This window comes from Dermochelys coriacea, chromosome 12, assembly GCF_009764565.3.
Source record: "Dermochelys coriacea isolate rDerCor1 chromosome 12, rDerCor1.pri.v4, whole genome shotgun sequence".
NCBI lineage: Eukaryota > Metazoa > Chordata > Testudines > Dermochelyidae > Dermochelys > Dermochelys coriacea.
In genome coordinates, this window is record NC_050079.1 from 11,650,187 (window position 1) to 11,675,303 (window position 25,117).

The 25,117-nt window shown below is 42.1% G+C and overlaps 1 protein-coding gene across 3 annotated transcripts in view; it reads right to left on the reverse strand.

The window, feature by feature from the left end:
* SLC6A2 (solute carrier family 6 member 2) overlaps window positions 1–24,677 on the reverse strand; it is a 118,239-nt gene extending 93,562 nt beyond the window's left edge. For 2 of the 3 annotated variants that reach the window (XM_043494910.1, XM_043494909.1), the window contains exon 1: window positions 23,985–24,415. In XM_043494910.1, coding sequence (XP_043350845.1) covers window positions 23,985–24,285 — 301 coding nt within the window. In that variant the 5' untranslated portion in view covers window positions 24,286–24,415. Of the gene's footprint in view, window positions 1–23,984 lie in introns of all 3 variants that reach the window. The other variant, XM_038368662.2, reaches the window with a different exon arrangement.
* Between the last annotated feature and the right edge of the window lie 440 nt (window positions 24,678–25,117).

The following is a 25,117-nucleotide window of genomic DNA, read 5'->3' on the forward strand; positions in this document are numbered from 1 at the left end:
ATAGAGAAAAAGCCTGCACGGCTGTGTTCTAACCCTACCTTTGGTGTTTTTTTTCCCACAGATATTTTAACAAAATAACTAGCAGGAGTGTTCAGAGAATGAATTTCAAGTGAACGTTGAAGAACATGAATGGAAAAGCAAACAAATTGTTTAGTCACAGCAGACACTGAATTCAAAGGATTATGCAGCTCATCCAATCCGGGAAAGGAAATCTGCTAAGCAATCAAGAGTACAGTGTTTGAAAACTGAAATCTTGCAATGAAATACCTAGAGACCAAGAAATATTCACAGTATAAATAAATTTAAACTTACTTTGCAGACAAATCATGAATAGGGAAGAGCAGAAATACATTACATCTCTCATCATGTTTTTGTTCTGTGTTTGTACAGTGCCTAGCACAATGGAGTCCTGTTCAATGACTAGGTCCTACATGTTACCGTAATAAAGATAATATAATAATTCAGTACTGATCATATGTATTTTTTTTTAGTAGTAATGCTATTGTGAACTGTTACATTTTAATAAGAATTTGGGGAGGTATTCTCAAATATATTTAAGCACCTAACTCCCACTGATTTCTAATAACTCTGACTGCAATAGGTGTTGAAACACAGTCTAGTATAGGATACATTGTTCTCATGATGGCCAATATCTAACTAATTACATTAGGTGTTATACTTTCAGAGATCTTGTGAGAGCCAGACAATGCTAGTCTGTCTTGGGCAATATTACAATGAGTAAAACTGACTCACAAACCTAGCATGTCGCAGAGAGGCACTTCTTGTAGGAGTTTGCACAAAGAGCTATTTGATTAACTTTAATGTCAAGAGACAGTAGAAAACACAACACTACATATTGAGCAGGGATGTTTTTGTTTGAAGCAATTAATAAAAAGGCTGTGTAATGCACATAGATATTAAATCATAGTTAAAAATCTGTGTTTTCCAAGTGTGACTAATATGTTGATTGAACTCTGAAGTGTTTCGTACTTAAATGATACTTAAACAAACAAGCATATTAGGCTGCAAGTGAACCCAGATTTAATGAGGTTCTTCTGGAGAGATTCACTATCTGTTATGATGTCATTTTCAACAAAAGGTTGTTATGTGATATAGAAGTATCTCACACCAGAGTTCCCTTTCATGTAAATATATTTATAATGATGGTGGGTGAAATTTTCAAAGTCTGGAACAATAACCAAATGCTGATCCTTATTTGAAAGGTATCGGTCTCCAAAAATGATCTGGAAATCTCAGGAGACTTCTGGTGCAGCCAGCTTCAGAAAACAGCAAAAGTTTGGCCTTTCTGCCATTGTTCTGACATTTCTTCTTCCACTCCTAGCCAAAGCCCAGAAGCACACAGGTGCACAAATGAAAAACAGGGGAAAAGAAAAAGGAGTACTTGTGGCACCTTAGAGACGAATAAATTTATTTGAGCATAAGCTTTCATGAGCTACAGTTCACTTCATTGGATTCATTCAGAGCTGTAGCTCACGAAAGCTTATGCTCAAATAAATTTTAGTCTCTAAGGTGCCACAAGTACTCCTTTTCTTTTTGCGGATACAGACTAACACGGCTGCTACTCTGAAACCTGTCATTATGCAAGAGGAAAAGAAATTAACCAAGCTCTGTTTGATCTCCAAAAAGCTTGCTTCAGGCATGGTTTGAGTTTATGGAGAAGGTTTTGTATGTCATCCCTAATATATTCAACAGGACTGTTTCCTAGTTTTAAACTGGACCCTATATTCATCTCATGGACTCTTCAGAAGAGAATATGATTGTATCCATGCTGCATCAGCCTGACTGTGGCAAAACCCAGTCTCACTGAGCATAAACTGCATTGCCCTTACCCTCTAGCCCCTTGACTAGGGCCTACTGATGGGAGAAGGCAGTGGACAAAAAGTTGTTTGTGAAAGGTGTGTATATTGTGGCTCTGTGACTCAGGCCAGGAAAAGCTGCACCACAGGGCAGTGTTACATGGGTAGGAGCTGTGGCTGGGAAGGGAGAGTAGAGCTGAGATTCGCCCTCTTCAGATTTTTATCACCATATTGGAAGGGAGTTGGGTGGCTAACTGCAAAAACCTATGAGTGCATGGTTTCTGGGGACACAGAGACTAGTGCAGAAGACCTGGACCACTGCATAAATGCCTCATCTCTCCATACAACATATCTCCATATGACATTTCCCCTTAGATCTCAGAGTATCTGTGGATGAAAGAAAACCATGCTGCCACTACTCACTCTACATGAGATCAAACCTTGCACCTCTTTCCACCCACACCAGAACCATCCGAAGGAACCTACAGGCTGAAACCTCACAAATGGTTTCCTAACACCGTCATAGGTTTCCTGTAGGCTGGTCAGAATATGGCCCAGAGTTTACAATCAGAGTTAGAATCCCTGATTCCAGTGACAAAAACAAACATCTTGTTACAATAACATTTATAGTAGTGAAATCTACTAAAAGAGTTTTCAACAATTTCCATTTTGCTTCAATATTCAAAATATTTTTGAAATAGCCTTTTTGAAGCTTAGAGAAGAGAATTGCAACAAATCTTTCAATCAGGCATTAAAGAAAGATTTATCTCCATTTTAGAGATCAGAGAAGGAAAATTCTAAGTTGATGAGGATCAAAACAAGGTGATTAAAATAGTTGCCACCTATTTTGAATGAATTTATTAATAGCTATAACAGACAGGCTGGGCAAACTTACCTAAAAACAATTTGCATTTGTGACTCTTTTGAATTTGCTTTCCATGAATATTCCAGTAAACAAGTTTACTGGCAGCAAATTATAAACAAACATTGTAGGGCATTTGCACTGAAGAGTGTTTCAAGTATTCAGGCTAGAAACTTGATTCTAAAAATGATGGTGTTTCAGGCAGGAAACTGAAAAACAAACTAATCTCTGTGCCCAATCAAAATTGCTTGACTTTTTACAAACTGTTAAAGAATACGGAAAGTAGTATCAATAGGTCATAAGCAATAAGAGAATGAAATATATATGTTTGGACAATTAAGAAAGTGTGGCCATGTAATCTGTTCAGAAGTTGTGAATTGAAGATGGTCAGATGCAATTAGTAAATAGCTTTTTATTGTGTTATCTTTCTTAAGCTGTTGTCCAAGAGCCTGACTTAGCTCCTTGGGCCCTATTGTACCAGGCACTGTACACACACATTTTTCAAAGGCAATCCTAATGATCTTGATATCTAGGTTAGAAAAGACAACCACAGACAGAGAAAACAGGGTCACAGTAATACAAGAATGTCCTAGCACAGCAAACAAGTTCTGGCTCACTACCTGACTAACTACGATCAGCTGGTGTGCATAGCCCTAGAGGGAGAATTAGAAAGTGAATAAGCTTGTGCCTAGCTGGATTTTGTCAGAGTTTTCCCAACTACGGGGCATCATGAGAGACAGCACAAAGGTGTTAGAAGGAGTTGCTGACTCGTAGGTGGGGAAGATTGGGAAGGTGGATAGAGCAAAGGCAGCATTTGGTGTGTGGAACAGGTGGAGCTACATCATGAAGGTACTTGCGCCTGAGAAGAGAAGTGCTCCTATCTGGCTGGTCCTTAAGAGGGTAGGTGGATCTCAGCCCCACCTGTAACAGCCAGCTCTCCAGGTGCAGAAAATGAAGAGTCATGTAACCTCAGCAGGTGTCTGGAATAGATATGGGAGAGTCCTGGATAGATAGTGGGGGGGAATTTCTGTAAAGAGTTAGAAAGGGGTCTACAGGAGCTTATGAGATACTAGGGAAAAAAGAGGTACAAGGATTTATTGGCCTTTCCAGGAGCATGTGAGATAGTTGGGGAGAGAACTGTAGGAAGTTAGTAGGCCCTGGGGGCAGATTCTGAGGCACCAGGGGGAGTAAATATTGTACCTACATAGGCCTGGGAGTGACCTGCTAAGCCAAGGAAGGCCCGGGAGTATCTTAAGGAAGAGTTGGGAAGGATGATATGTAAACCTTAAAGAACACGAACTTCTGATTTGTACCCTCAGGGCCTGATTTTGGAACTGTTTGATAATAAGCCAGAGCAAATAAGGGTGTTATTGGCTATGAGAAAGCCTTTGTGAAGTCGATGAGGAGTCCTGTAGAGAGGAAGACTGAGGCAGTGGTGTTGCTAGGACACCCCATGCCCTGAAGGGGTGTTCTGGAGGTAGTGACCCTATTACAGGGAGACAAATATAAAGAGGAGGAGACTTAATTTAAAATGACAAGCCAAGAAGATTCCTTAACAGCTTTTTGAATGGTGGTGATGTAAAGCACAGATAAAGTAGGTTACAGTAGTCAAGACTAACACTGTAAATAGTTTGTCCACATCTAACAAAAAATGATCAGTATTATACCTTGCAAATTTCAGCAACTCTTTTGTAATATTTCATACAATAACACCTTCCAAGAATGCTAGTAGGTTTTTCTCAGAAGCTTATTCTTTTACTCTACGAAAAATGAAATTATATGGTAATGAGTAATGTATAGCATCTCTTACAAAGCCCTCTTGCTACAACCCCCTCTAATCCTGCTTGATTTTAGATGTGAGTAAATTTATGCTCTCATTTTCAGTTTTGGGTCAATACTTCTAATATCGTTGGGCTCCTTTCACCCAAATGAAAGGGGGGGATAAACAGGCTGAAGTCTCTAAGTGTTTTAGTGCAATTCACTGGCTGACCTCCTTCAAAGTCTAAATACACTGTTGCTAATCTTCCACTGCGATGTTACTTATGGCTGTGTATTTTTAAACACTGATCACTGGGTAGTAACAGAAAGGGTTACCACATCTCTGCCAGACAAACTCCGTTATCTCCTCTGCTTTGTGTTGTAAGAGTAATGAGCTAAAGAGACCCATTAGAAGCTATTTTGAACATATTAAAGAGAGTTAAATATATCCAGCCATTTAGAGCAGCATGATTCATTCATAAGTAAAAGCTAAGTCATTGAGTAAGGTCTTATTTACATAAATTAATGAAAAGATCACCTTTTACAATGGTGTGTAATTTAAAGATAATCATAGAAACAACCAAATGGGCAGCAAAGAATTTAAAGAGCAATCAAAGCAGAAAGCATGAGTTTGAGAAAACATAGGCAACCCAGGAAGAGGATCAAGAGCCAGTGGAGATGACCGTGTGGTAATGGTAGCAGTGCTGGTAGTTGAAGCTTCAGAGGGATCTTTAAGTATAACTGCATGTATGTTATGCACCAGTGATCTCAGCTGGGGAGGGAGGGGGTGTCATAAAAGCACAAACAACATCAGTGTCAGAAGAAAGGCAGCAATATCTTGGTCAAATCCAGTTACCTCCTCTGTCTTTCCATTGGAGGAAAATGGAGAGCTGTCCAGAAATGGGAAACTCTCTCAGGAAGAGGAGGGCTCAGTGTAGTAATTAGATCACCATGGAGATGGTTTGTGGAAAGATGGAACAGCCTTAAAATGAGGAACTAGCTCCAGATAAAATATATAGATGAGTCTAGGAGGGAAAGAGGGGAGAGGCTTCACTGGTATCTAACTTATATTTATGGAAGATCTTGGAGGACAGCTTAGACTTCATAATGCTAGAAAGTGAAAGTAACTCAAAAAAACTATTCTCCTTAAATGACTGAACATAGTTGTTGACTAATAGCTTCGTACAAATTCTGTTTTCCATAGCATGCCAACATGAAAAATAGTGCCTGGTATAGCCACCTTCCTCACAAAATATAGCAATTCCCATACTTGAACAGACCAATGGTCTAGCTTGTCTGGTATTCTATTCTGTGTAGATTCTTATACTATACTCATCACCATATAGTATATTAGCGCCTTCCAGTAGTGCTTTTTGTCATACGATGACACATCTGTCACATCCTGCTAGTGCACTACCCACCTTCCTCTTAGACATCAGATGTAGGCCACTACCAGCTTCATGGCACTTGCCTAAATGGAGCATTACTCTGTTTCAGGATGGTGATTTCTCTAATTTGTAAAACACACACTCAGTTGCAGCACTTCTGTATAGAAGGATTTCTTTTCTACTGTCTGCCCCGCTGCTTGTTTAGGGGCATGGCCAGGTGTTTAAGGCCTTTCTCCTCCTCTGTTCTATACTTGATTGTACAAGGCCAAAATATTGTTAGGGCTGCAGAGATCATATTATACCAGCTCACAGCTGCATCACTGTCACATAAACATAACCTCCTTAATTATAGTCACCTAGATTGTGGGTTGATGTAAATTTTAACAATTACATTCAAGAATGAAATTAGCCCATAGTCTTTAATGACTTGAAAGTCAAGCTGCCACCATTCGTGCCCACATTTTTCCATTGGCACTGTGACTTTTTGCAAGTGACCTGGCCAGTTTAGCCAGGTCACAAATACCAAAAAGGTCAAGTGTAGCAAAGGCTGCCTGCAGAACATTTAGCTCTATCCCTTAGGGAAATCTCTCTTCCCTCACTCATGTTCAATTATCACTCAAGATGGGGAGGCTGAAGGAAGTTCACAGCACTAAAAACTCAGCCCAGGGTGAGACTGGTAGGCTTCTGAAAACATCTAGTTACCAATGAACATGCTTAGAGGCTTAAGAGAGTTGTTAGTACAGTTTTCCCCATTTTATCACCTTACTGCATTAGCACACATGCCCCTATAAAGGGAACATGATGCATATCCTTGCAATCACCCTGCAGTACAGCAAAGTGTCCAAGAGAGAAGTTCATCTATAAATGAATGAAGCCAATGAGGCCCCAAACACAAGCTGCAGGATCATCTTGGAAAGTCAGCAGGCAAACACTTGTCAACCTGTACATTAGCAAATCTGCGTCAAGGAGAACAAATTCAAGGCTTCACCCCCCCCCCCAGTGGATAAGAAACATTTGTGGGAGATGGACCCATGTAATCGGGTGCAAAATTAGAAGTCAAAATCTTACATATTAATATACTAGGTTTCCATTGAAAGATGACAGACTGAGCAGTTGCTTTCTGTGGTGTTCCATAGGAACCTCTGTACGTGACAGGAGATGCAGAGGAGTCCCTGCTTGCTGCAAGGGGGAGCTAAGGAAACTGCCATTTTGTTTCCATTCAGATGCAGAATATTAGTCACAGTCTCTCATTTGCTCTCCGAGGGACTGCGTTTGTTAGTCTCAATCCAGAGTAATCAAGACTGAATGTTTTCACCATTCATAGATTCATAGGCTCGAAGGGACCATTAGATCATGTAGTATGGTTTCCTATACATCATAGACCGTAGAATTTCACCCAGTTACATGTGTACTGAGGCCAATAACTTGTGTTTGGCTAAAGCATATCTTACAGAAAGGCATCTAGAAGACATCAAGCAATGGCAAATCCACAAAGTCCCTTGATAGATTGTTCCAATTGTTACTCATCCTCACTGTCAGAAGTGTGTGCCTTACTTCTATTTTGAATTTGTCTGGCTATAACTTCCAGCATTTGGTTCTTGTTTTTATGCCTTTCTGCTAAATGTAAGAGCCTTTTAGTACCTGCTATTCTTTCCTTATGAATGTACTTTTACACTCATCAAGTCACCTCTCAGTATTCTTTTTCATAAGCTATAGAAGATTGAGCAAACTAAACTACTGTACGGTAGTCTATCAGCTTCCCTCTTCTCTACTGAAATGCTCTGTTTACTCAGTGGGCTTTGTGTACTAATTTCACAGAGGGCATAATGAGGAAGGATGTGGCTGTGACTCGTGGGTCATTTTAAGGTGCCATGGGGAAGACTCTGCAAGCATCTGAAAATTTGGTAGGAGGTGCCTGAAGTGCAGTAGTCAATGCTGCTGGACTGCCCTAAGTAGTGTTTTAGCTTTTTAATAAGTGTGACTTTTGGTCAGAATATTACAAATTTCTAGAAAACCAAAGCATCATGCTATACACACACACCAGAGAGAGCACGGTGGTTTTAGTGTTTAGAATGATATTGTACAGAGAATTAGTTTGCCATTAGGTCAAGGATGAGAGTTTTTGAAAAAACTATCTGCTCTCATTGGGGTAGCTAGGAGCTTAACCCTTGACGTCAATGAGAGTCAAGTTAGACCAGCACTGGATACTTTTGAAAATCCTTTGGTTCCCTATGAAAAATGAATGTGACAAGTAAATTACAAGTACTATGGAATGAGCTTCTGCCCTCTATTGTCTCTCTCTTGTGGGAAAAGATTAAACTGATGCCTCAAATGTCACTTGTTTGGCCAGAATGGAGTGTCAATGTTGCATTTCTGGGATGGCTTCTGCTGGAACATGCAAACTTAAAATGGTTCCTAGATGCATAAGGCAAGATACTGCAAATCCGAGGGTGCTATGAGAGTGGGGAAGAGCCACAATGCAGATGGATGCCTGCGGGGTGAATTCTGCCAGAGTTAGCCAGAGCTGGTCCTGAGGGGGCTCCTGTGTAGTTCAGCTTGCATCCAGCCAGCTCTGGGAGCTGCTTCAGGGGGTTTCAACCCCTTCTCAGCTCTTTAGAACACAGTTAGCATCCATGAGGGCACTAGGATGGAGCAGGGATTGACAGCCTATGTACCACAGACCATTAGATTTCAGTTACCTCTGTATTGAGCCCCCTTAACTTGTGTTTGGCTAAAGCTTCCCGTTCAGTAAGACATCCAGTCTTGATTTGAAGACATCAAGAGATGGAGAATCTGCTTCTTCCCTTGATAGTTTATTCCATGGTTAATCACCCTTGCTCTTAAAAATGTGTCTTATTTCTAATTTGAATTTGTCTGGCTTCAGCTTCCAGCCACTGGTTCTTATGCCTTTCTCTGCAAGATCAAGAGCCCTTCAGTACCTGGTATTTTCTCCCCATGATACACTGTAATCAAGTCACCTCTGCCTCCTTTTGATAAGCTAAACAAATTGAGCTATTTAAGTCTGTCACTATAAGGCTTTTTTTTTTTTAGCCCTTAAATCAATTTTGCTGCATACTCTTCAGTTTTAAAACATCCTTTAAAAAATGTGATCAGAACTGAACGCAAAACTGTTCACAGAGGAAAAATCACCTCCCTGCTTCTTCTCATTACTCCTCTGTTTATACAACAAAGGACATTAGCCCTTTTTGCCACAGCATCGCACCGGGAGCGCATGTTGTTGCTTGTCCACTACAATCCCTAAATCTTTTTCAGAGTCACTGTGTTCCAAATGGTCTGCATTCCTTGTTCCTAGGTGTTAAACTCTGGATTTTAAAAGGCATTTTGTTGGAATGGGCCTAGCTTCCCAAGCGATCCAGGTTGCTCTGTACTCCTGGTCTCTCTGAATCATTATTTACTACTCTGCCAATCGGTGTGTCAGCCACAAAATATATCAACAGTGAGTTTTGATATATTTCCACATGATTGATAAAAATCTTGGGCCCGGATTGCACATGAGCTTGATGCTCCTGTGCAGGGCACTCAGATTCTGTCTGTATTCTGAGAGACTGTATTTTTAATACTGTGCTATTCTGCAAGCTTAAAGGAGTAATGTAGTTTTTTTCCCAGGGCAGCTTCACATGGAGGCAGCCACATTTAAAGACTGCTCCCCCCTGCCCCAGTTGTCTTTAGTTATTTGACAAAACAAAAAACTACCCCACATGCAAGCACTCTCAGGGGAGCATGCAGTACCCATTTTTAGGCAGCATGAGATTCATAACTGTACCAAAGTGAAGCAAAGTGCTCAAGACATCTTAAATCAGCTCTAGACAAGTGTCAGGCAGCTTTCAAGATGATTAATGTACAAACCAATGGGAGGTAAATGATTCTTCTCTAACAGTTTTAGAGCAAGTATAAACATCATGAGGTACACTTAAAACTTGTCCTACTGTTCAGTGATTAATCCTATCTTAAGTCCAATTTTTGGACTGAAGGACCAAACCAAAACACCCACTGTCCTTCCAGGTTTTGCTCGAGGTCTATTTGTAATATCTTAGTACAGAAAATATTATCTTGCACTCCTTGCACTACAGAATCCTGCAAATTTCTGCTATCAGCCAAGGAATATATTCTGTCTCAGTAGTGAATGATAGTTATAATTTCTACCTGTAAGTAAAGTGAGGCTAACTAGGACAGGGTACAATATTTTAATTAATTTGTTTGTAAACTCTCTCTGGCTGCAGAGATTTAAATAAGGGATTATGCTGGCACCCAATTTACCATTACAGCAACAGCTGCTGTTGCCCAAACTGCCTTGGAAATACAAAAATGTTCTCTCATTTATTTTAAAAAAGATTTCAGGCACTATCAGCTCAGACCACGTTCAGTGATTTTAAAATCACTGAATCAGAGTAGCTTCCAGCTGTGGATTCTTTATCTTCAAGTAGAGCTGTTTGGGAAACTAGAGAATTCCACAAGAATATTGCTAATTTTTATTGAAAGCACTCACAATTGGAAAGCTTCAAGGAGCCCCATTTATTATGTATAATAGGGTAGCACTGGCAACATGCTAGATGCAACACATCTATAAAATGATGCCCCTGCCTTGAAGAGCTACCCCAGAGATTCTTAAATTACACCTTATGGCATGTTTCAGAGTAGCAGCCGTGTTAGTCTGTATTCGCAAAAAGAAAAGGAGTACCGGTGGCACCTTAGAGACTAACAAATTTATTTGAGCATAAGCTTTCGTGAGCTACAGCTCACTTCATCGGATGCATTATGGCATGGTTCTCAGCAAAAAGTCTTGTGTAAATCGCACCACCCCAATAGTTGCCACAGGAAGATTAGATCACTGAAACCCTATTGCCCAGTTCTCTTGCCATTGTCCCATCCCCACATCCAAAGGGATTAATGGTAGTAATTTGGTTCTGGCCTAAACCACAGCAAGCTACAATAATCCCTGCATTGGCTGAATCATTCTTGCTGTTGCAATAGAATAGCTAGGCACTAAACTTCATCCTTTCTCTGCCCACTTGTTTTCTGAGAGGAGAAAGCAGGCACACCGGCTTTTATCTAGGCTAGAAGCAAAGGTTCTTTTTTCCAGTTTTTTTTTAAATAGATTTTCTTTTTAGTCCATGAGCAACAAAGAAGCCTAGTTCTCCCTCTGTCCAAATTCGCCAATACTCACTCTGTCACTGCCACTGTGTCCAGGGCCTCCTAGCTAGAAATTCCATCTAAGAATGTGAAAATGACCTCAGGGCCCATAATAACTTACTGCTAAGATGAAATGAAGATCCAATAAAATTTGAAAGCAAGGCATTTCCAAACTAAGGTTTTACATGGAAAACAGAAGGCAAGTTTTATGCTATGACTGCACAGTACTCTACAATAAATCCATGTTGCCTGGGTAGTTTTTGGACTGTGTTGTGCAGCAGAAAAAGGAAACCTCTCATTGATCGTTATTACTGCTAATCTCTTTATACCTCATTATTGTAGGGCAAAAAAAAAACAAAAAAAATCCCACACACACACACAGTTAAGTGAACTCTAAGATGTCCAGATCTGTTAACTTAGGGTTAGAGATTCTTTGTCACCAGCCCTTTGTAAGAGGCAATGCATAATTGTGACTCCAGGACTAAATCAGGAGGGATCAAATTGCAAATCAGAGTCTGATCCCGGACTTCCCCTACTTGCTTCAGGGGAGAAGTAATCTGCACCTGCCACATACCCAGTGTTACCAACATTCAACAAGGTATGAATCAGGTCCAGAAAATCATGAGTTTGGCTTAACACCACAAGATTTTTTTTAAAAAAAAAATTGGGTTATTTTTATTTGCCTTCTGAGCCTTTCGGGTGCACTTGGTTCACATTTTCAGACTTTCCTCTATAATCACAAGTTTGTAGTTTGGAATGAAAGCTGAGAGTCTCCCCCAATCAGTTGTCTCTGTGAGCTGGGACTTTAGGTAAAATCCCTAATGCATCATAATTCTCATGATAAAATGGTGATCATTTAGAGCCATGAATACTTTGCACAAGTTACTTCACCCTGCAATGGCTCTGTTGTGCTGGCTGGCATGTGGAAGAGTCAAAACTCCATCCACTCCCCACCCATCTGCCTGGGTAGGTGAATAGTAGTCCTATGGAGGCTGCTCTCCCTGGGGTGCTGTGATTTGTAATAAGGAAGCCCTGTGCAGTGCAGGAAAGGAGTGCCTTATGCTCCAGCAGGGGTACATAGACCATAATATGACCTTTATGGAGTCCGTTTAAATCTAGTGCCTTTAACGAGAACCACAATTTATACAAATCTAACATTATTTACAGGGCATAATATTGAGTAAAGACTTGCTATTACAAAGTGAAAATCTTCTACACCAGCTTAGTACTGAGACTTTTTTCTGTTGTCTTCCTCTGTTTCTCCTCTGGAAGTCTGCCTACTCAAAAGCCCTTCAGATATCCAAGTCAGCTACCTGGTGAAATCCTGGCCCTGATGAAAAGCTTGCATTGAATTCCTTGGGGCCAAGATTTCTCCCTTGTGTTTTACAAATAAGAACAAGAACATGGATCTATGGATTTTTAAACTAATAATATGAAACTACATATGTACAAGTAACAAATTACAGAGAAGCTACAAGCTATCAAATTATTCCCAAAAATAAAATCCCGACGGGCCGCATTCTCCTCAACAACCTCCCTAGTGATCTCATGTACTGGTGCCTTTCACTTCTCTTTAGATAAGAGACAAATGCATCCCTTAGCACATGAAATTCCTTGATTTTGTCATAAATCTTAAAATAAAATGTGCCTATGAAGCAATTTCATCCATGGTATCATTACTAATCTCTTAACAGTAGGGCACAAAAGTTTTTCAGCCTCCTCAGGGATCAATCTCTTTGAACATCCATGGAGAGTTGCAGTCCCGTGTCCTGATGAAAGTCAGGTAACAAATGTAGTTCTGATTCAGCTAGTGACTTATGATCCTTGTGTTTCTATAACACTTGTGTGAAAATTTCTAATATTGTAATTACTCCAACTTATTTAACGGTTCTCTCTCAAAGCAAACATTTAACTTGTATCCCAGCTGTTTGAAAGATTGTCATGCACAAGTAGGATCAGACTTTGAGACCTGATGAGAGGGGGATGCAAGTTTTCATATTGTAAAAAAAAATACAGGCTATGGTTCTGTGCTCTAGGATTGCAGTAGTGAATGTAATATGGAAACGTGGATTGTTCACTGTCCATATTTAAAACAGTTCTGAAAGGTTGCACAGGTAGCCCTCTAAGATTTAAACCCTTCTGAGAAATAATCCCTGCCCTTTTCCTTCCTTCCAATAAAGGGACATGCCTCCACTTTTAAGTTAGCCTTGTTTCAAATGGACCAATGGTGGGTTAATTTGAGCGACACACTGTTCATTTTTGCGAAGTGTTCCCGTCACCATTACTGCAAAAGCCAGCTCATTGGTGCAATTAGGCAGCATTGAAAGGTGCCATTCCTAGAATATCCTAATATATTAAGTGAGTCAGAAGATCCAAGAAAAAGAGCCAGTTGTGAAAGACCATTTTCATTATTATACAGTTGTCTGAGCTCCTAATCTGGCTATTTAAATACAGTACATTGACTTTACATTAATTATCCATTTGTAAGGTTTTATTGCTCCACCTTGTGGTCTGAAAAAAGTTTTGTTCTGTTACACTGCTCTATAGAATACGAGACTATCAGAGAAAAATGCCAGTCCTTCCTTTTCCCCTGCATTTAAAAATGACATTTTCCCCTTCAGTAGTACCACTCTGGACCCGTTCTAAAAATGTCCTAAGCAAACCTCTGATTATTGTTTTCTTTAGATTTGATCAGCTCAGGATAAAAGCTTATTTCATTGGCTCATTGACAACTTAAATAGCATATATTTTTCCATGCCCTTTATGGGCCAGAAGACCAGCTATTGGGCTCAAACAATTCTGCAGGCTCACATAAAGAAGAATCCTATGCAGTTTTCTACCAGCTGTACTCCCAGCACATCAATGACACACAAAACTGTTACTCAACCTAAGGATGCTGTAGTAAGATGTGGTTCTTTAATCACTCTGTTCCTAATTTCAATGTGTGGAAATCAAGGGCTATTCCTGCCACCTGCCCACACCACCCCAAAAGCGCTGATAACAAAAATTATAAGGCAGTGAGACCTCAATCCTTCTAGCACTGAAATCTATATTCCCATTGACTTCAGTGGGGCAGAATCAAACCAATAGGCAGCTCTTGTGCTCCAAGGTTTCTTTGTTATGCTGATGTGACAAGCATGTTCTAAGACATTATAACAGAGTGGGCTGCAAGGCTTATATACATATATAATTCTAATAATAGTCTGATAGTGATGGAATCCTATTTTACACATGCTTAAAGGGTAGAGTATGAACTCAAACAATAGTAATAACTAAACAATAGCAAACCAGTTAATACACATCAAGAGAACAGCATCAGCAATTCTGTATATTTTTACAAGCAAATGATTGTGTTCATGACTATTTAGACAAAGATTGGGAGCACTGGAAATTAGCATCCTCTTGCGAAAGGCATGTCGACAATGAAAGGCAGCTTTCTTCACCGCTCCCGCAACAATCAGAGAGCTTTGATCATAAAGAACTGCTTAAGGAGTGGCAAAAGATAATTAACTGTCCATTTCTACCTGACTTCTGAATTTTATGTCACTTTGTTTCATGGAATTTCATCCACTGGAAACTTTGAAATGTCTTTTTGGATGAAAATGAGTAAGACAGAAGTATTTAATCAGTCCTCTGGCAGACAGGTTCAACCTCAGAACTGTAGTCCCTAAATTTCAGAGAGTATTGTGCTGTCACCTCTGTCATACTTCAGGAGAGACACTGCAAGGCAGATTTAATTACAAAATAGGGGAAAAAAAGATAAGTACAAAATAAAATAGTGAATAGTGCTGATAAGGTACATTAGTTGAGAAGTTCTCATCTATGACCTTCCCAACATCAGCTATAAATAAATAACAAAAGAATAACATATCCAAATGCAGGCAGTGCTCTCTTCTGTGGTTCTGGTGCTACTGCTTAAGGAATAAGGCCATTGCTTTCAAAGGGCTAAAGCTAGGCAGACAGATCCTATATCCAGGCACATAAGTGGCCTAAAGGGGCTGAGCAATTGAAGCTCAATCATCATAGTCTCTCCAGTGATTTCAGTGAGAGCTCTGAATGTTCAGCATCTCTACTAAGGTGACTAGACAGCAAGTATGAAACATCAGGACAGGGGGTGGAGGGTGATAGGAGTCTATATAAGAAAAAGGCCCCAAAAATCAAGGCTGTCCCTATAAAATTGGAACATCTGGTCACCCTAACCTCTACAAATAAGATTTTGTGCCTAAAATAAGGATTCAGGTGCCTGATTTTTTTTAAGCAGCCAAGCTTGGAAAATGTTGGCCTGATGCCTTTAACGTGGAACATCTATTCTAACTTAGGGAACAGTGCAGAAGCACTAGGCAATGGAAGGATGAAGACATGCTTCTTAAAACTACTTGCAATGCTCTGAAACATTTGCCTGCATTAAAATTTGCAGCAAGTGGACCAGCGTATGACAGACTGATTCTAATCATAGTTTCTATCTAAACGCAAGTTAAAATAGTACAACCCTCTCAAGCCTCACTCCCCCACCCCTTTGTGTGTAAACAATTTATTAGAGCCCGGCAGATCCAGATATTCACTTTATATCCACATCCTTGGACCATTTTTGCAGATCGCAGATGGATGCGGGATCCAAATTTTATACCTAAAACCCTGCAAATCTGTGGATATCCATGGATCATTTTTGCAGATCAGATGCGGACACAAATTTTGTATCCATGCAGAGTTCCAACAATTATATAAGTACAACAGTGCTTTATATCGATATACTGTATGGAGAGCAGAATACTCTATAATGCTATAACCATCTTTATACTGATATAGTTTCACCCACACTACACATTGTATTGATATAACTATTTCTCTTAGGGGTGTGACTTAGTTTTTGACCAGTTTAATTATTTCAGTAAAAAATGTGTGTAGACCAGCATCAATTCCCTCCCTCAGATGTCTTACAAATGTTTCAGCAGGTGCAGTGAAAAGGGTCTGTTGATTATTCTCATTAAGGGTCTCTTCCGATTTCCATTGCCTCTATAGTTCCCACTGAGTTCAATAAGAGTTTAAACAGAGATCAGTAAGAGAATGGGTATGGCATTTCAGCTTGGATAAGAATCCAAAAATTAGGATTCTTAACCAAACTACACTGAACTCCTGGGTCTGCTTCATTAGGCTGCTATATTTACAAGAGAAGGCTTTCTAATGTCACTTTTAGAACTTCCCTCTTCAGATAAACTAGAAATAGGATGAGAACAGGCTTTCTGGTGATACTTCAGCACTTCCGTTTCCACATAGAACAAGCAGAAGCACAAGGGGATGAAAATGAAAACATGAATCAAACCTTTCAAACTTTCAGAAGGACACCCACCTTTAATTGTGATGTGGTGCTGTTCTGCCCATCTTTGCAGTAGATGCTACTGAAATTGTATCAATGAATTTCTAATCCTTAATTGCGCATGATCTGTTCCTTCAGTCCCATTCAGCACTGTTAAAAAGGGACATCTGCATTCTGTCAGCAGAACTGATTAATCTGCCAACAGTAACACTAACCTTGTTTATTATATGGCAAGCACTGCATTAAGGAAAGGTGTTAAGCACCTACTGTAGTTCCTAGAAAACCATTATCTTTTTCTGTGGGAGTGTGGATTGGGGCTTCTCTCCAAACAGATCACAAAAAGGATTTATTAGTGGCAAATCTGGTCTGCCTTACTCACTCTCACTGACCTCAGCATAATCCTGAATAGGATATAGCCCTAAGACATTTCACTACCGTTAACCTGCTGTTGAACATCAAACTACAGCCTACTGGAAGCTGTTCAGAAAGATGCAAGTTTTCAATTCAGAGGCAATTTAGCTGGAAGTTTTACCAGTGTTGCCAACTCATGAATTTGTCAGGAGTCTCATGATTGTTTTCCTTAAGGCCCCAGCTCCTGGAGTCAAGTGGATATGTGATAATTTCATTCTTAAAGAAAAAGTAAACTTCTAGCCCTCATGATTGTGGAGAAAGCTTCAAAATGTGACACCCCCCCCCCCCGTGCACCCTAAAGACTCAAAAAGCAGAAGGCAAATCTATTACTTTTATATAATCTCATGATTTTAAAGCCAATCTCATGATTTTTTTCTGAGCCTGACTCAAGATTTTTGAACATTTGGGGTCAGTAATACTGTATTATTAGTATCTTGTCATTTATGATATTTCATCGTACCCTGAACTCAAAAGTCAGAAACTCAATTTAGAATAGGTAGGGATTTGATCTCTTGAGACAGGAAGAATTAGTTATTCCTTCTCAGATACTGGTAACATTTATTAAGTATCTGATGTAAGTCAAGTAAGCAGGGCCACACAAACCTATAACGCCCCCAAGACCTGGGCCAGGGATACGGCAATTCTGGGGCACCATTCTGGTGAGGTAGCAAGACTGATGGTCAAGTGGAGGAGAAGCAGCAGGGAGTTTCTGAGACGCATATGACCAGTATTCTATTAGGTGCAAAGTTGGTTAGCTCAGGGACTGAAGAATGAAGAACTGATTCTGTGGCCCTGAAAAGAAGGGGACGTTGTCATGTGGTGGGGACACTGCAATCCCTTAATCTGATCTTTTTCAAATCTGCCATTTCCATGATACATTGGGACCAAAGGCTTATGAACACATTGCAGAGAGGGCCAGGCATAACATTTTGAAGGATCCATGGGAGTTCACTGGCTTGACACAGCTTTGCTAATAAAACTTGGATACTCTGTATTAGGAAACCTAACTTAACCACTACATTTGAATCCAAACTTTTTATTGCTCAATGAGGCCCACTCCAGGGTAGAGCTTTCAGTGAAATTGACTGAAATTACTTCAGATGTTGATTATATAATTTCAAGGGAACACAAAAGACAATATTCCATAGGTTACTGTCATGTGACACAGAAAGTAGGATAATCAGGTTTTTAATGGTGTGCTGCATTTCTCTGCTAAAATGTATTGATTGTTGGTGAATTGTGCTTTGAACCAAACAGACAGGTACAGTCCTGGAAATCTGTTAGTCTAAAACACTGAGGAGGAAAAAAGTGCCTTTTGAGGAGATTAAAATATATCTATTATGATACCCAAGGAACTGTTAAAATATGTATCTGTGGCTTTTTTGTGAATGTATGAAAAGCTTAATTTGAGTCTTATGGTATAATAAGGATCTGGTGACTAATCTGACAATTACATGCTTTCTAATAAAAAGTTTGAACATGATCAATCTTACCAAATAGTTTGGATCACAAAGAAAAGTGCATGATTAGTGTAACAAGTCTTTTCTTTTATAAATCTGAATGCAAAATATTCTAGATGGTGGGTCACATTTCATTTTGTTTACAAACTGCAAGAAAACTTTAAAAATGAATATGTTTTAATTGCTCTGTTAATTAATGCAAAGTATCACCTTACACCCACAACGAGTATACCAATTAATCATATCGGGCATTACTCAGCATGTAGTTGCTCAACTTCATTTAGCATCAGTTTGGGATATTAGATACATTCTAAACTACCAATATAAATCCTATTCCAAGTTTCTGAGAATCTAATTCTAAAGCTACTAGCTGTGCTGGAAAACTCTTCAGGGCTCTATTTGGCAATCCTCACTCAGGGAAAACCGCCCATTGAATGCAAGCTCACAAGAAACGGAGAAGAGGTCAGGCATCAGACTTGACTTAAGTACGGTGACATTGCCTGATCAAGGAAGGGATGATCAGACCCCTAGATACACAAATAAAGCCAGGAACTGCGTTAAAAAAAAACCTCTTGCCAGAGGTTTATAAAGAGAAGTTAGTTCTAATAAAGCTTAAGAATTTATGAGAGTACGAAAATCAGTGAAAACTGGTATACTTGATAGCAAGGCATTTCACACTTTACCCTACTGGAAGCTGTAGTTTTCTTTTGTGTTGTGAAGACTAGTGAAGTACAAATAATTCACAATAACAGCTGATAGCCCAAACTATTGTGGAAACATTCTAGGACCTCCTAGCTTTAGAGTATCATTTTGTCTGTCTGCCAGAAGCTGCAGTATCTGTATGTAATTTTTGCTGTCACAGAGTAAATTAGTTTAGAATATACAGTGGCCTTATTGATTTCACTGAGTGCAGGTCTGAGAGCCGGATCAGGACCAGTGTATTTGAACTAAAAGTTTCTTCTTAAATAAATCTTTGACCTGTTTCAAACTGAAACTCTAGCAGACATTGAATGCTGTCTTTACCTGCAAGATGAGCAAAATCAGTGACCGCAGGTAAGCAAAATAAAAATGAACACTCAAACTTTTTGAATCTCTCTAAAGTTTTTGTTTTGTTTTGCTTTGCTTTTTAATGAGTTGTTGAAGGATATTTTTGAGAGCTACAGTTGCTCAGGCAGGGTTACATTCTATCCTTTATGTGCAGAAATCCCATTGGAGTAACTCCACAAGATATGCCAAAAACACAGATATTTCTAGCTGTTCATTTAACAGTCTAATGCTACTGGGTCCTTCTTACTCTTTGTTGTTGTTATTTTATTGGGAGCTGGTAAAAACAAACAGATTTTTTAACTTATTTTTAACATCAGCGATGCAGTTTATGAACTTGCACATTGTGACAAACTAGCAACCAATGATATTACCCCGCACTCCTTGCATGTGCACTACTCCCATTCAAGCTAATGGAAATTGCCTTTGTGTGGAACTTTAGGTTCTATCCCCAAAGGGCCATATCTCCAGTTCTTACACAGGAAAGCCCCTGAAGTTTGCCTGACAAAGGAACTCAAGGATTTGACTAATAAGAACTGGGTATGTATATACATACACATCCTTGTAACGTTCAACTTTGAATGAGGTGAGCCCAGTGTGTATTCAGACTTCCCTCCTGTAAAAAGCATGTTGCTTCCTACAAGTGCTCTCACTTTGACATCATGAACAACTTAATCTTTACAAGCCTGGAAAGGCTCTAGTGTGCTGTGTTTTCACTGACAATGTCTAACCTATTCAGAGTAACACAGGAACCCAGACAGCGCTCACACAGCCTTCCCCCTTCCCATTATAATAGGGGGATTTTCTTCCACATAACGCTTTCAGGAAGGATCTTTCGTGTGCTTGGATGTTCCTGTTTGCAGTGAACCCCTAATATTGCCTTATTGATTATAGATTTTGGAATGGGAATATAATTCTGTTCACCAATATATCACATGGTACTCTGAATTAAAAAAAATCACAGATAGCCCTAAGAAGAAAAACAAGCGGTTAGTTCTGTCTTGGCATTTGAGAGAACTTGTTGCAGGGCATTTCCTCGCAGCAATCGACTATAGGAACATCGGCCTTAGTCACGTTTGTCTACAAGTGCTCTAACGTGCTCTCGCTCTTTGTTTGTTTACTTTGTAGATCTTAGCGCACTCTGCGTATTGAAAGTTTCCCTCTTTCTCCCGTACAGTCAGGTCTTTTCAGAAGACCCTTATAAACATTAAAAAGGAGAACAGAAACCATTAATAGTTTTTTTTAATTCCTTTTTTAAAAGTTTCTGGACATTCTATTCAATGGGTGCCTTCGCCAACCCCAGGGATCCAGGTGGATACTGCACCTCTGGCTAACTGAGCAGCCAAACCAAAAGCAACTTTGATAGCTGTATCACTTCCTATTTTTGTTGCTTTTCAAATCACATTTTTTGCGTCTCTGCCTGTGACATCTCCTGAATGGATGTGTAAGCCAGCAGTTATATGCTCCTTGCTCAAACTCTTTACTAAATTTGAGTCAGCAAAACTCACTAAATGCTAGTGGCGTTCTCTTCTGCAGCAGCGAGAGAAAAGCAGTGTTGCCGTTGTTTTGCTCCTACAATGGCAACTTTCACAGGCACTGCAAATCGAGCCTTTGAGAACACCTGTGGTTCTCGGGGATAGCCAGAAGGGAGTGAAACCCAGAAGGCATTCCTCTTCTCTGCATTGAGTTGCACCTCTGCTACTGCAGGGAAAACACCTGTAGAACAAGAACCCTTCTATGTCCAAATGTGTAGGCAAACTTCACCCCGGCAAAGCATTGAGCTGGCTTGAAACTACCTAAAGCAGGTTCACCCACCCTTAGTCTCCTCTGCCCAGCTCACTGAGGCAGAGACTTCTACTTCCTCACCAAACAAGCCCAATGCCTATATCAAACATGGTGGTGGTGGATGGAAAAGCATTCAGACACCAGAAAGATAAGTGTAGTCGAGTGAGACTAGATAGAAGGTAGTAGCCAAGACCACTCTGTTGTTCTGTTTCCCATTCCTCAGGCCTGATCTGTACTAGGAAACAGTGCCATGTCTGAACACAATTAGCTGACACGCTGCTGACCGTGGGCAAAGATCCGGACAAGCCACGTTCAATATCTAGTTGTGATTATGCCCTGCAGTTTAGCCAAGGCTCTGAGGCAGCCCTTCCCTGGTTGTCTTCCATGCTGAGAACAGCTCTTAAAGAAAAGCCCTGGCTAAGTGACTGCCCTCCTCTCGGAAGCTGACGCTCCTGAGCATTGATGACAACCCATCCTTTCCTCCTCAACAAAAACAAACCTGCTCCAGGGCCCGAGGAGCTGTCCTGCTAAGAATGCGTTAAGGGGAAAGGGAAGGCTGAGTGTGAGGGAGGAAGGTGGAGGAGCAGAGGCAGAAAAATAGTGTTTAGAGTCTCCAGGCCAATGAGCAGAATAGCTCTGAGTTTCCGAAGAATCTGTTACCACTGGGGGGCTTCTCAGCAATAACCCTGATTTCACTTTCCTGCTGGTGGGAAGAGTGAAAGCTTCCGAGTGGCTGATCGCAGGGTGCTCGGCAGGAGATTACGCTAGCTCTGTCTGTCATCCCATCCATGCATATTTCCAGAGAGTTCAACAGTGAGGTTGACGTTTTAACATTATATAACCCAAAGACTAAATCAGAGGGTCATGTGAGTGTTTTTGGTCCAAGAGACAGAATCCACTAAAAAGCCAGGCACATTCCAGCTGCCATCTCCCACTTTTTTCCAGAAAATCGTGCTAGCGGTGTCTAAATTGCCCTGGCTGAAGTTACAGTGAACAGCTAACACAGAGCTCACAGGAAGATGCAGAATCCTGCCCCCTCCCCCATGCCTGAACTAGTAGCAGACTACTCAGGGAAAGGGGAAGAATCTGACTGGAAGTGACTCACAATCATGGGGCAAATGCAGTGAGTTTGACCATTGTAGACTTTACTTCTGTCTGTTACCCTATAGCAAAATAGAGGGACTATGCCTCTCTCTCTCTGAAAATAAAATACAATCTGTTCACTGAATGTCAAACAGAAGCTCTCCGATGGTGCACACAGGTAGAACGGCATGGATAGTGATGTTGATACACCTGCAATAGACCTCAAGGGTCACCTACCCGTTTCCTTACAAAGGGGCAGTGCGTGGCGCCACGGTATCTTGGAGTGTCTGCGTGAGCTATCTTGGATTGAATCAAAGTATATTTGGGGGCTATTTTTTTCCAGTTACTGTACAGCTGGCTAAAAGCAAAGGAGTACTTGTGGCACCTTAGAGACTAACAAATTTATTAGAGCATAAGCTTTCGTGAGCTACAGCTCACTTCATCGGATGCATCGGAGCTGTAGCTCACGAAAGCTTATGCTCTAACAAATTTGTTAGTCTCTAAGGTGCCACAAGTCCTCCTTTTCTTTTTGCGAATACAGACTAACACGGCTACTACTCTGAAACCTGTACAGCTGGCTGTATGGGTAGCCGGAGTATGGCTTACCTGATCCCGCTCCAAATATTTGGTGGTATTAAAGCAGGCTAAGTTTTTAAGTACCAGCCTTTACTGGGATCAACTTAAGTTTTAAGGAAGAGACAGTGAAGGTGCAATAACCTACCATACACCTCAGTTTCAGCTATCTACATGGAGTGGGATTTTCTCGCACCATGTATCGTCTCATAGGAAAGAAAGGCTTTATGCTACGAATGTGAAACCGTTAGTCTTTATCACCAAGCAACCACATCACCGAGACATAAATAGCTGTGTCTCACAGTACATGCTTTCTATCCAGCCATCCTTCTACCCAGAGCATTGAACGCTCAGGCAAACCGTCTTCCATCTGGTAGATGGGGTCTGTTCTAGGTGTGATTTGTAGGCACCCACAGATGGTGTTACTCCATTGCATAGTATGTGTGGGGAGTGGGAGCCGGGGCATCACCACCAGCAGCACCTTAATTTTCACAGGGATGAAAAAGGCCTCATTCTGTTTAAAGTCTTGCTATAGATGTGCTAGACTGTTTGAATTGAATATAATTAAGGTGGGGGGGGGTCGATTTGTTTTTGCCAGTGATGTGCAGAAGGGGCTTTCCATTTTTTGACAAGTCTTCTGCCAAAACCAAACCAAACCAAACCAAAAACAAACAAAACCAAAAAAAAAAAAAAAAAAAAACCACCACCACAACAACAAACCCCGCTCGAACTGCATACTGGATAGTGGAAATCCAATCCAAAACAAAAGCGGTGTCTCCCTCAGAAACTCTCTCACTGGCCAACCTGCAACTTTTCCAGATGCTCTTTTACTGTTCGCAGGTATTTCCCCCCCCCCCTCCCCTTGCACTCCACCCACATCTTTTGCGAAAAAAACAAGCAGCCTGACAGAAAACCAGCTCGGAAAGACTAAAGTGGCAGCCGAAAGTCGTAGCATCAGTTCAAAACTTTTACTCTGGGGGAGGTGGGGAGCGTAATTCCCAGCAGACCGATTTCCGCGGAATACACGGCAAGGGCGCTCTGTGGGCTGAGGGTCTGCCGGCTACGAGGAAGGGAACCGAGTTTCTAGGGGGATGAGGGAGCTCCCTGTCCCCCCCCCCCAGGGTGCCCTGTCGCGACTAGCCAGTGACAGGGACTGCAGATCATTAAGGGGAGGCTAGAGAGCCACAGCGCAGCTACGATTTCAGTCAGTCTGCAGCACACACACACACACACACACACAGAGCAAAGCTGGAAACTCTGGGAAGTGAACACAGCACGGCGGGCTGCAAAAGCTCTAGCCCGGGGGATGGGAAAGACCCCGTAAAATCGTGCTCTTACCCCCTCCATTTTTGTAGCAGAGGTAGGGGAACCTCCAGACATTGGCCAGGTCCACAGCGAATCCAATGACCGAGAGAAGGAAATCGATCTTCTTGCCCCAGGTCTCCCGCTCCGGCTGCCCCGCGGCGCTGCACGGAAGGCTGGAGGCGGCCGGCGGGAGGCTGCTGCTGGTGTATTGCACCCCGTTCTGCTCCTTCACCAGCCGCAGCTCCACGTCCTTCTTGGGCGGCGGCTGGCCGGAGCCGTCCTGCACGGGGGCCACCGCCGGCGCTCTGCGCTCGGGCTGCAGCGGTTTGTTCATCCTCGCCTGGAGCGCCCAGAAGCGGAGCTGGGCGGGGGGGGAGAAGGGGAGAACGGAAGTGCCCTTTCCACGGGAGGCGACTCTGGGCGCACCCGCCCGGCGGTGCTGGGGGAGCCGTAAGAAGGCAGGCACATGGGCCGGCGGAGGGGGGGGGGATCTCGAGGGGCGGCACGGGACGGAGCCTCGGCTCCGGGGTGCTGGGGGGGAGCCCCTAGGTGAGGCCGCGGGACCAGCGCCCAGGCCACCCTCCGCCGCCGGGGGTCCCTGGCATGGGGCGCGGCCGGCTCCTTGCCCCGCTCCCCACGTCCCGCTGGCTAAATAGGGAACAGCCCCAGCCACTCCCCTTGCACCTGAAAATGTCAAACCTCCCTGCGCCCGCGCCGCCCCGCGCCCGGCCCCGCACCAGCGTCTCCGCCTCCGCCGCCCCTCACCGCCGCCTCGGGCCGCTGCCCGCCAACTTTCGGCGGCCGGAGCCCGCTGCAGAGGCGGGTTCCGCTGCTCTGGCAGCGCGGGGTTGAGCGGGGCAATGGGGGGGGGGGGGCCAGCGCTGGGTCCCCCGCGCCGGAGCAGGGGTTCTTGGTCCCCGTTTCGCCGGCAGAAGGTGCGGGCCCCGGAACTGGCTGGCTCTGGTGGGGTCGGGGCACAGGTGCTGGGGGCGAGGGGTGCTGGCTTGAAGGGGTTTCCGTGGCAGGGTTGCAGTTTGGTTCAATGGCTCGCAGCACCCCCTCCCCCACAAATGTCCCAGCACCCCAGGATCAGGGTATTTCCAGCCCCGCTGCTTTGGTGTAAGAAGAGTAGAATTAGGGGACAGAACTAGGGGACTGGGGCCTAA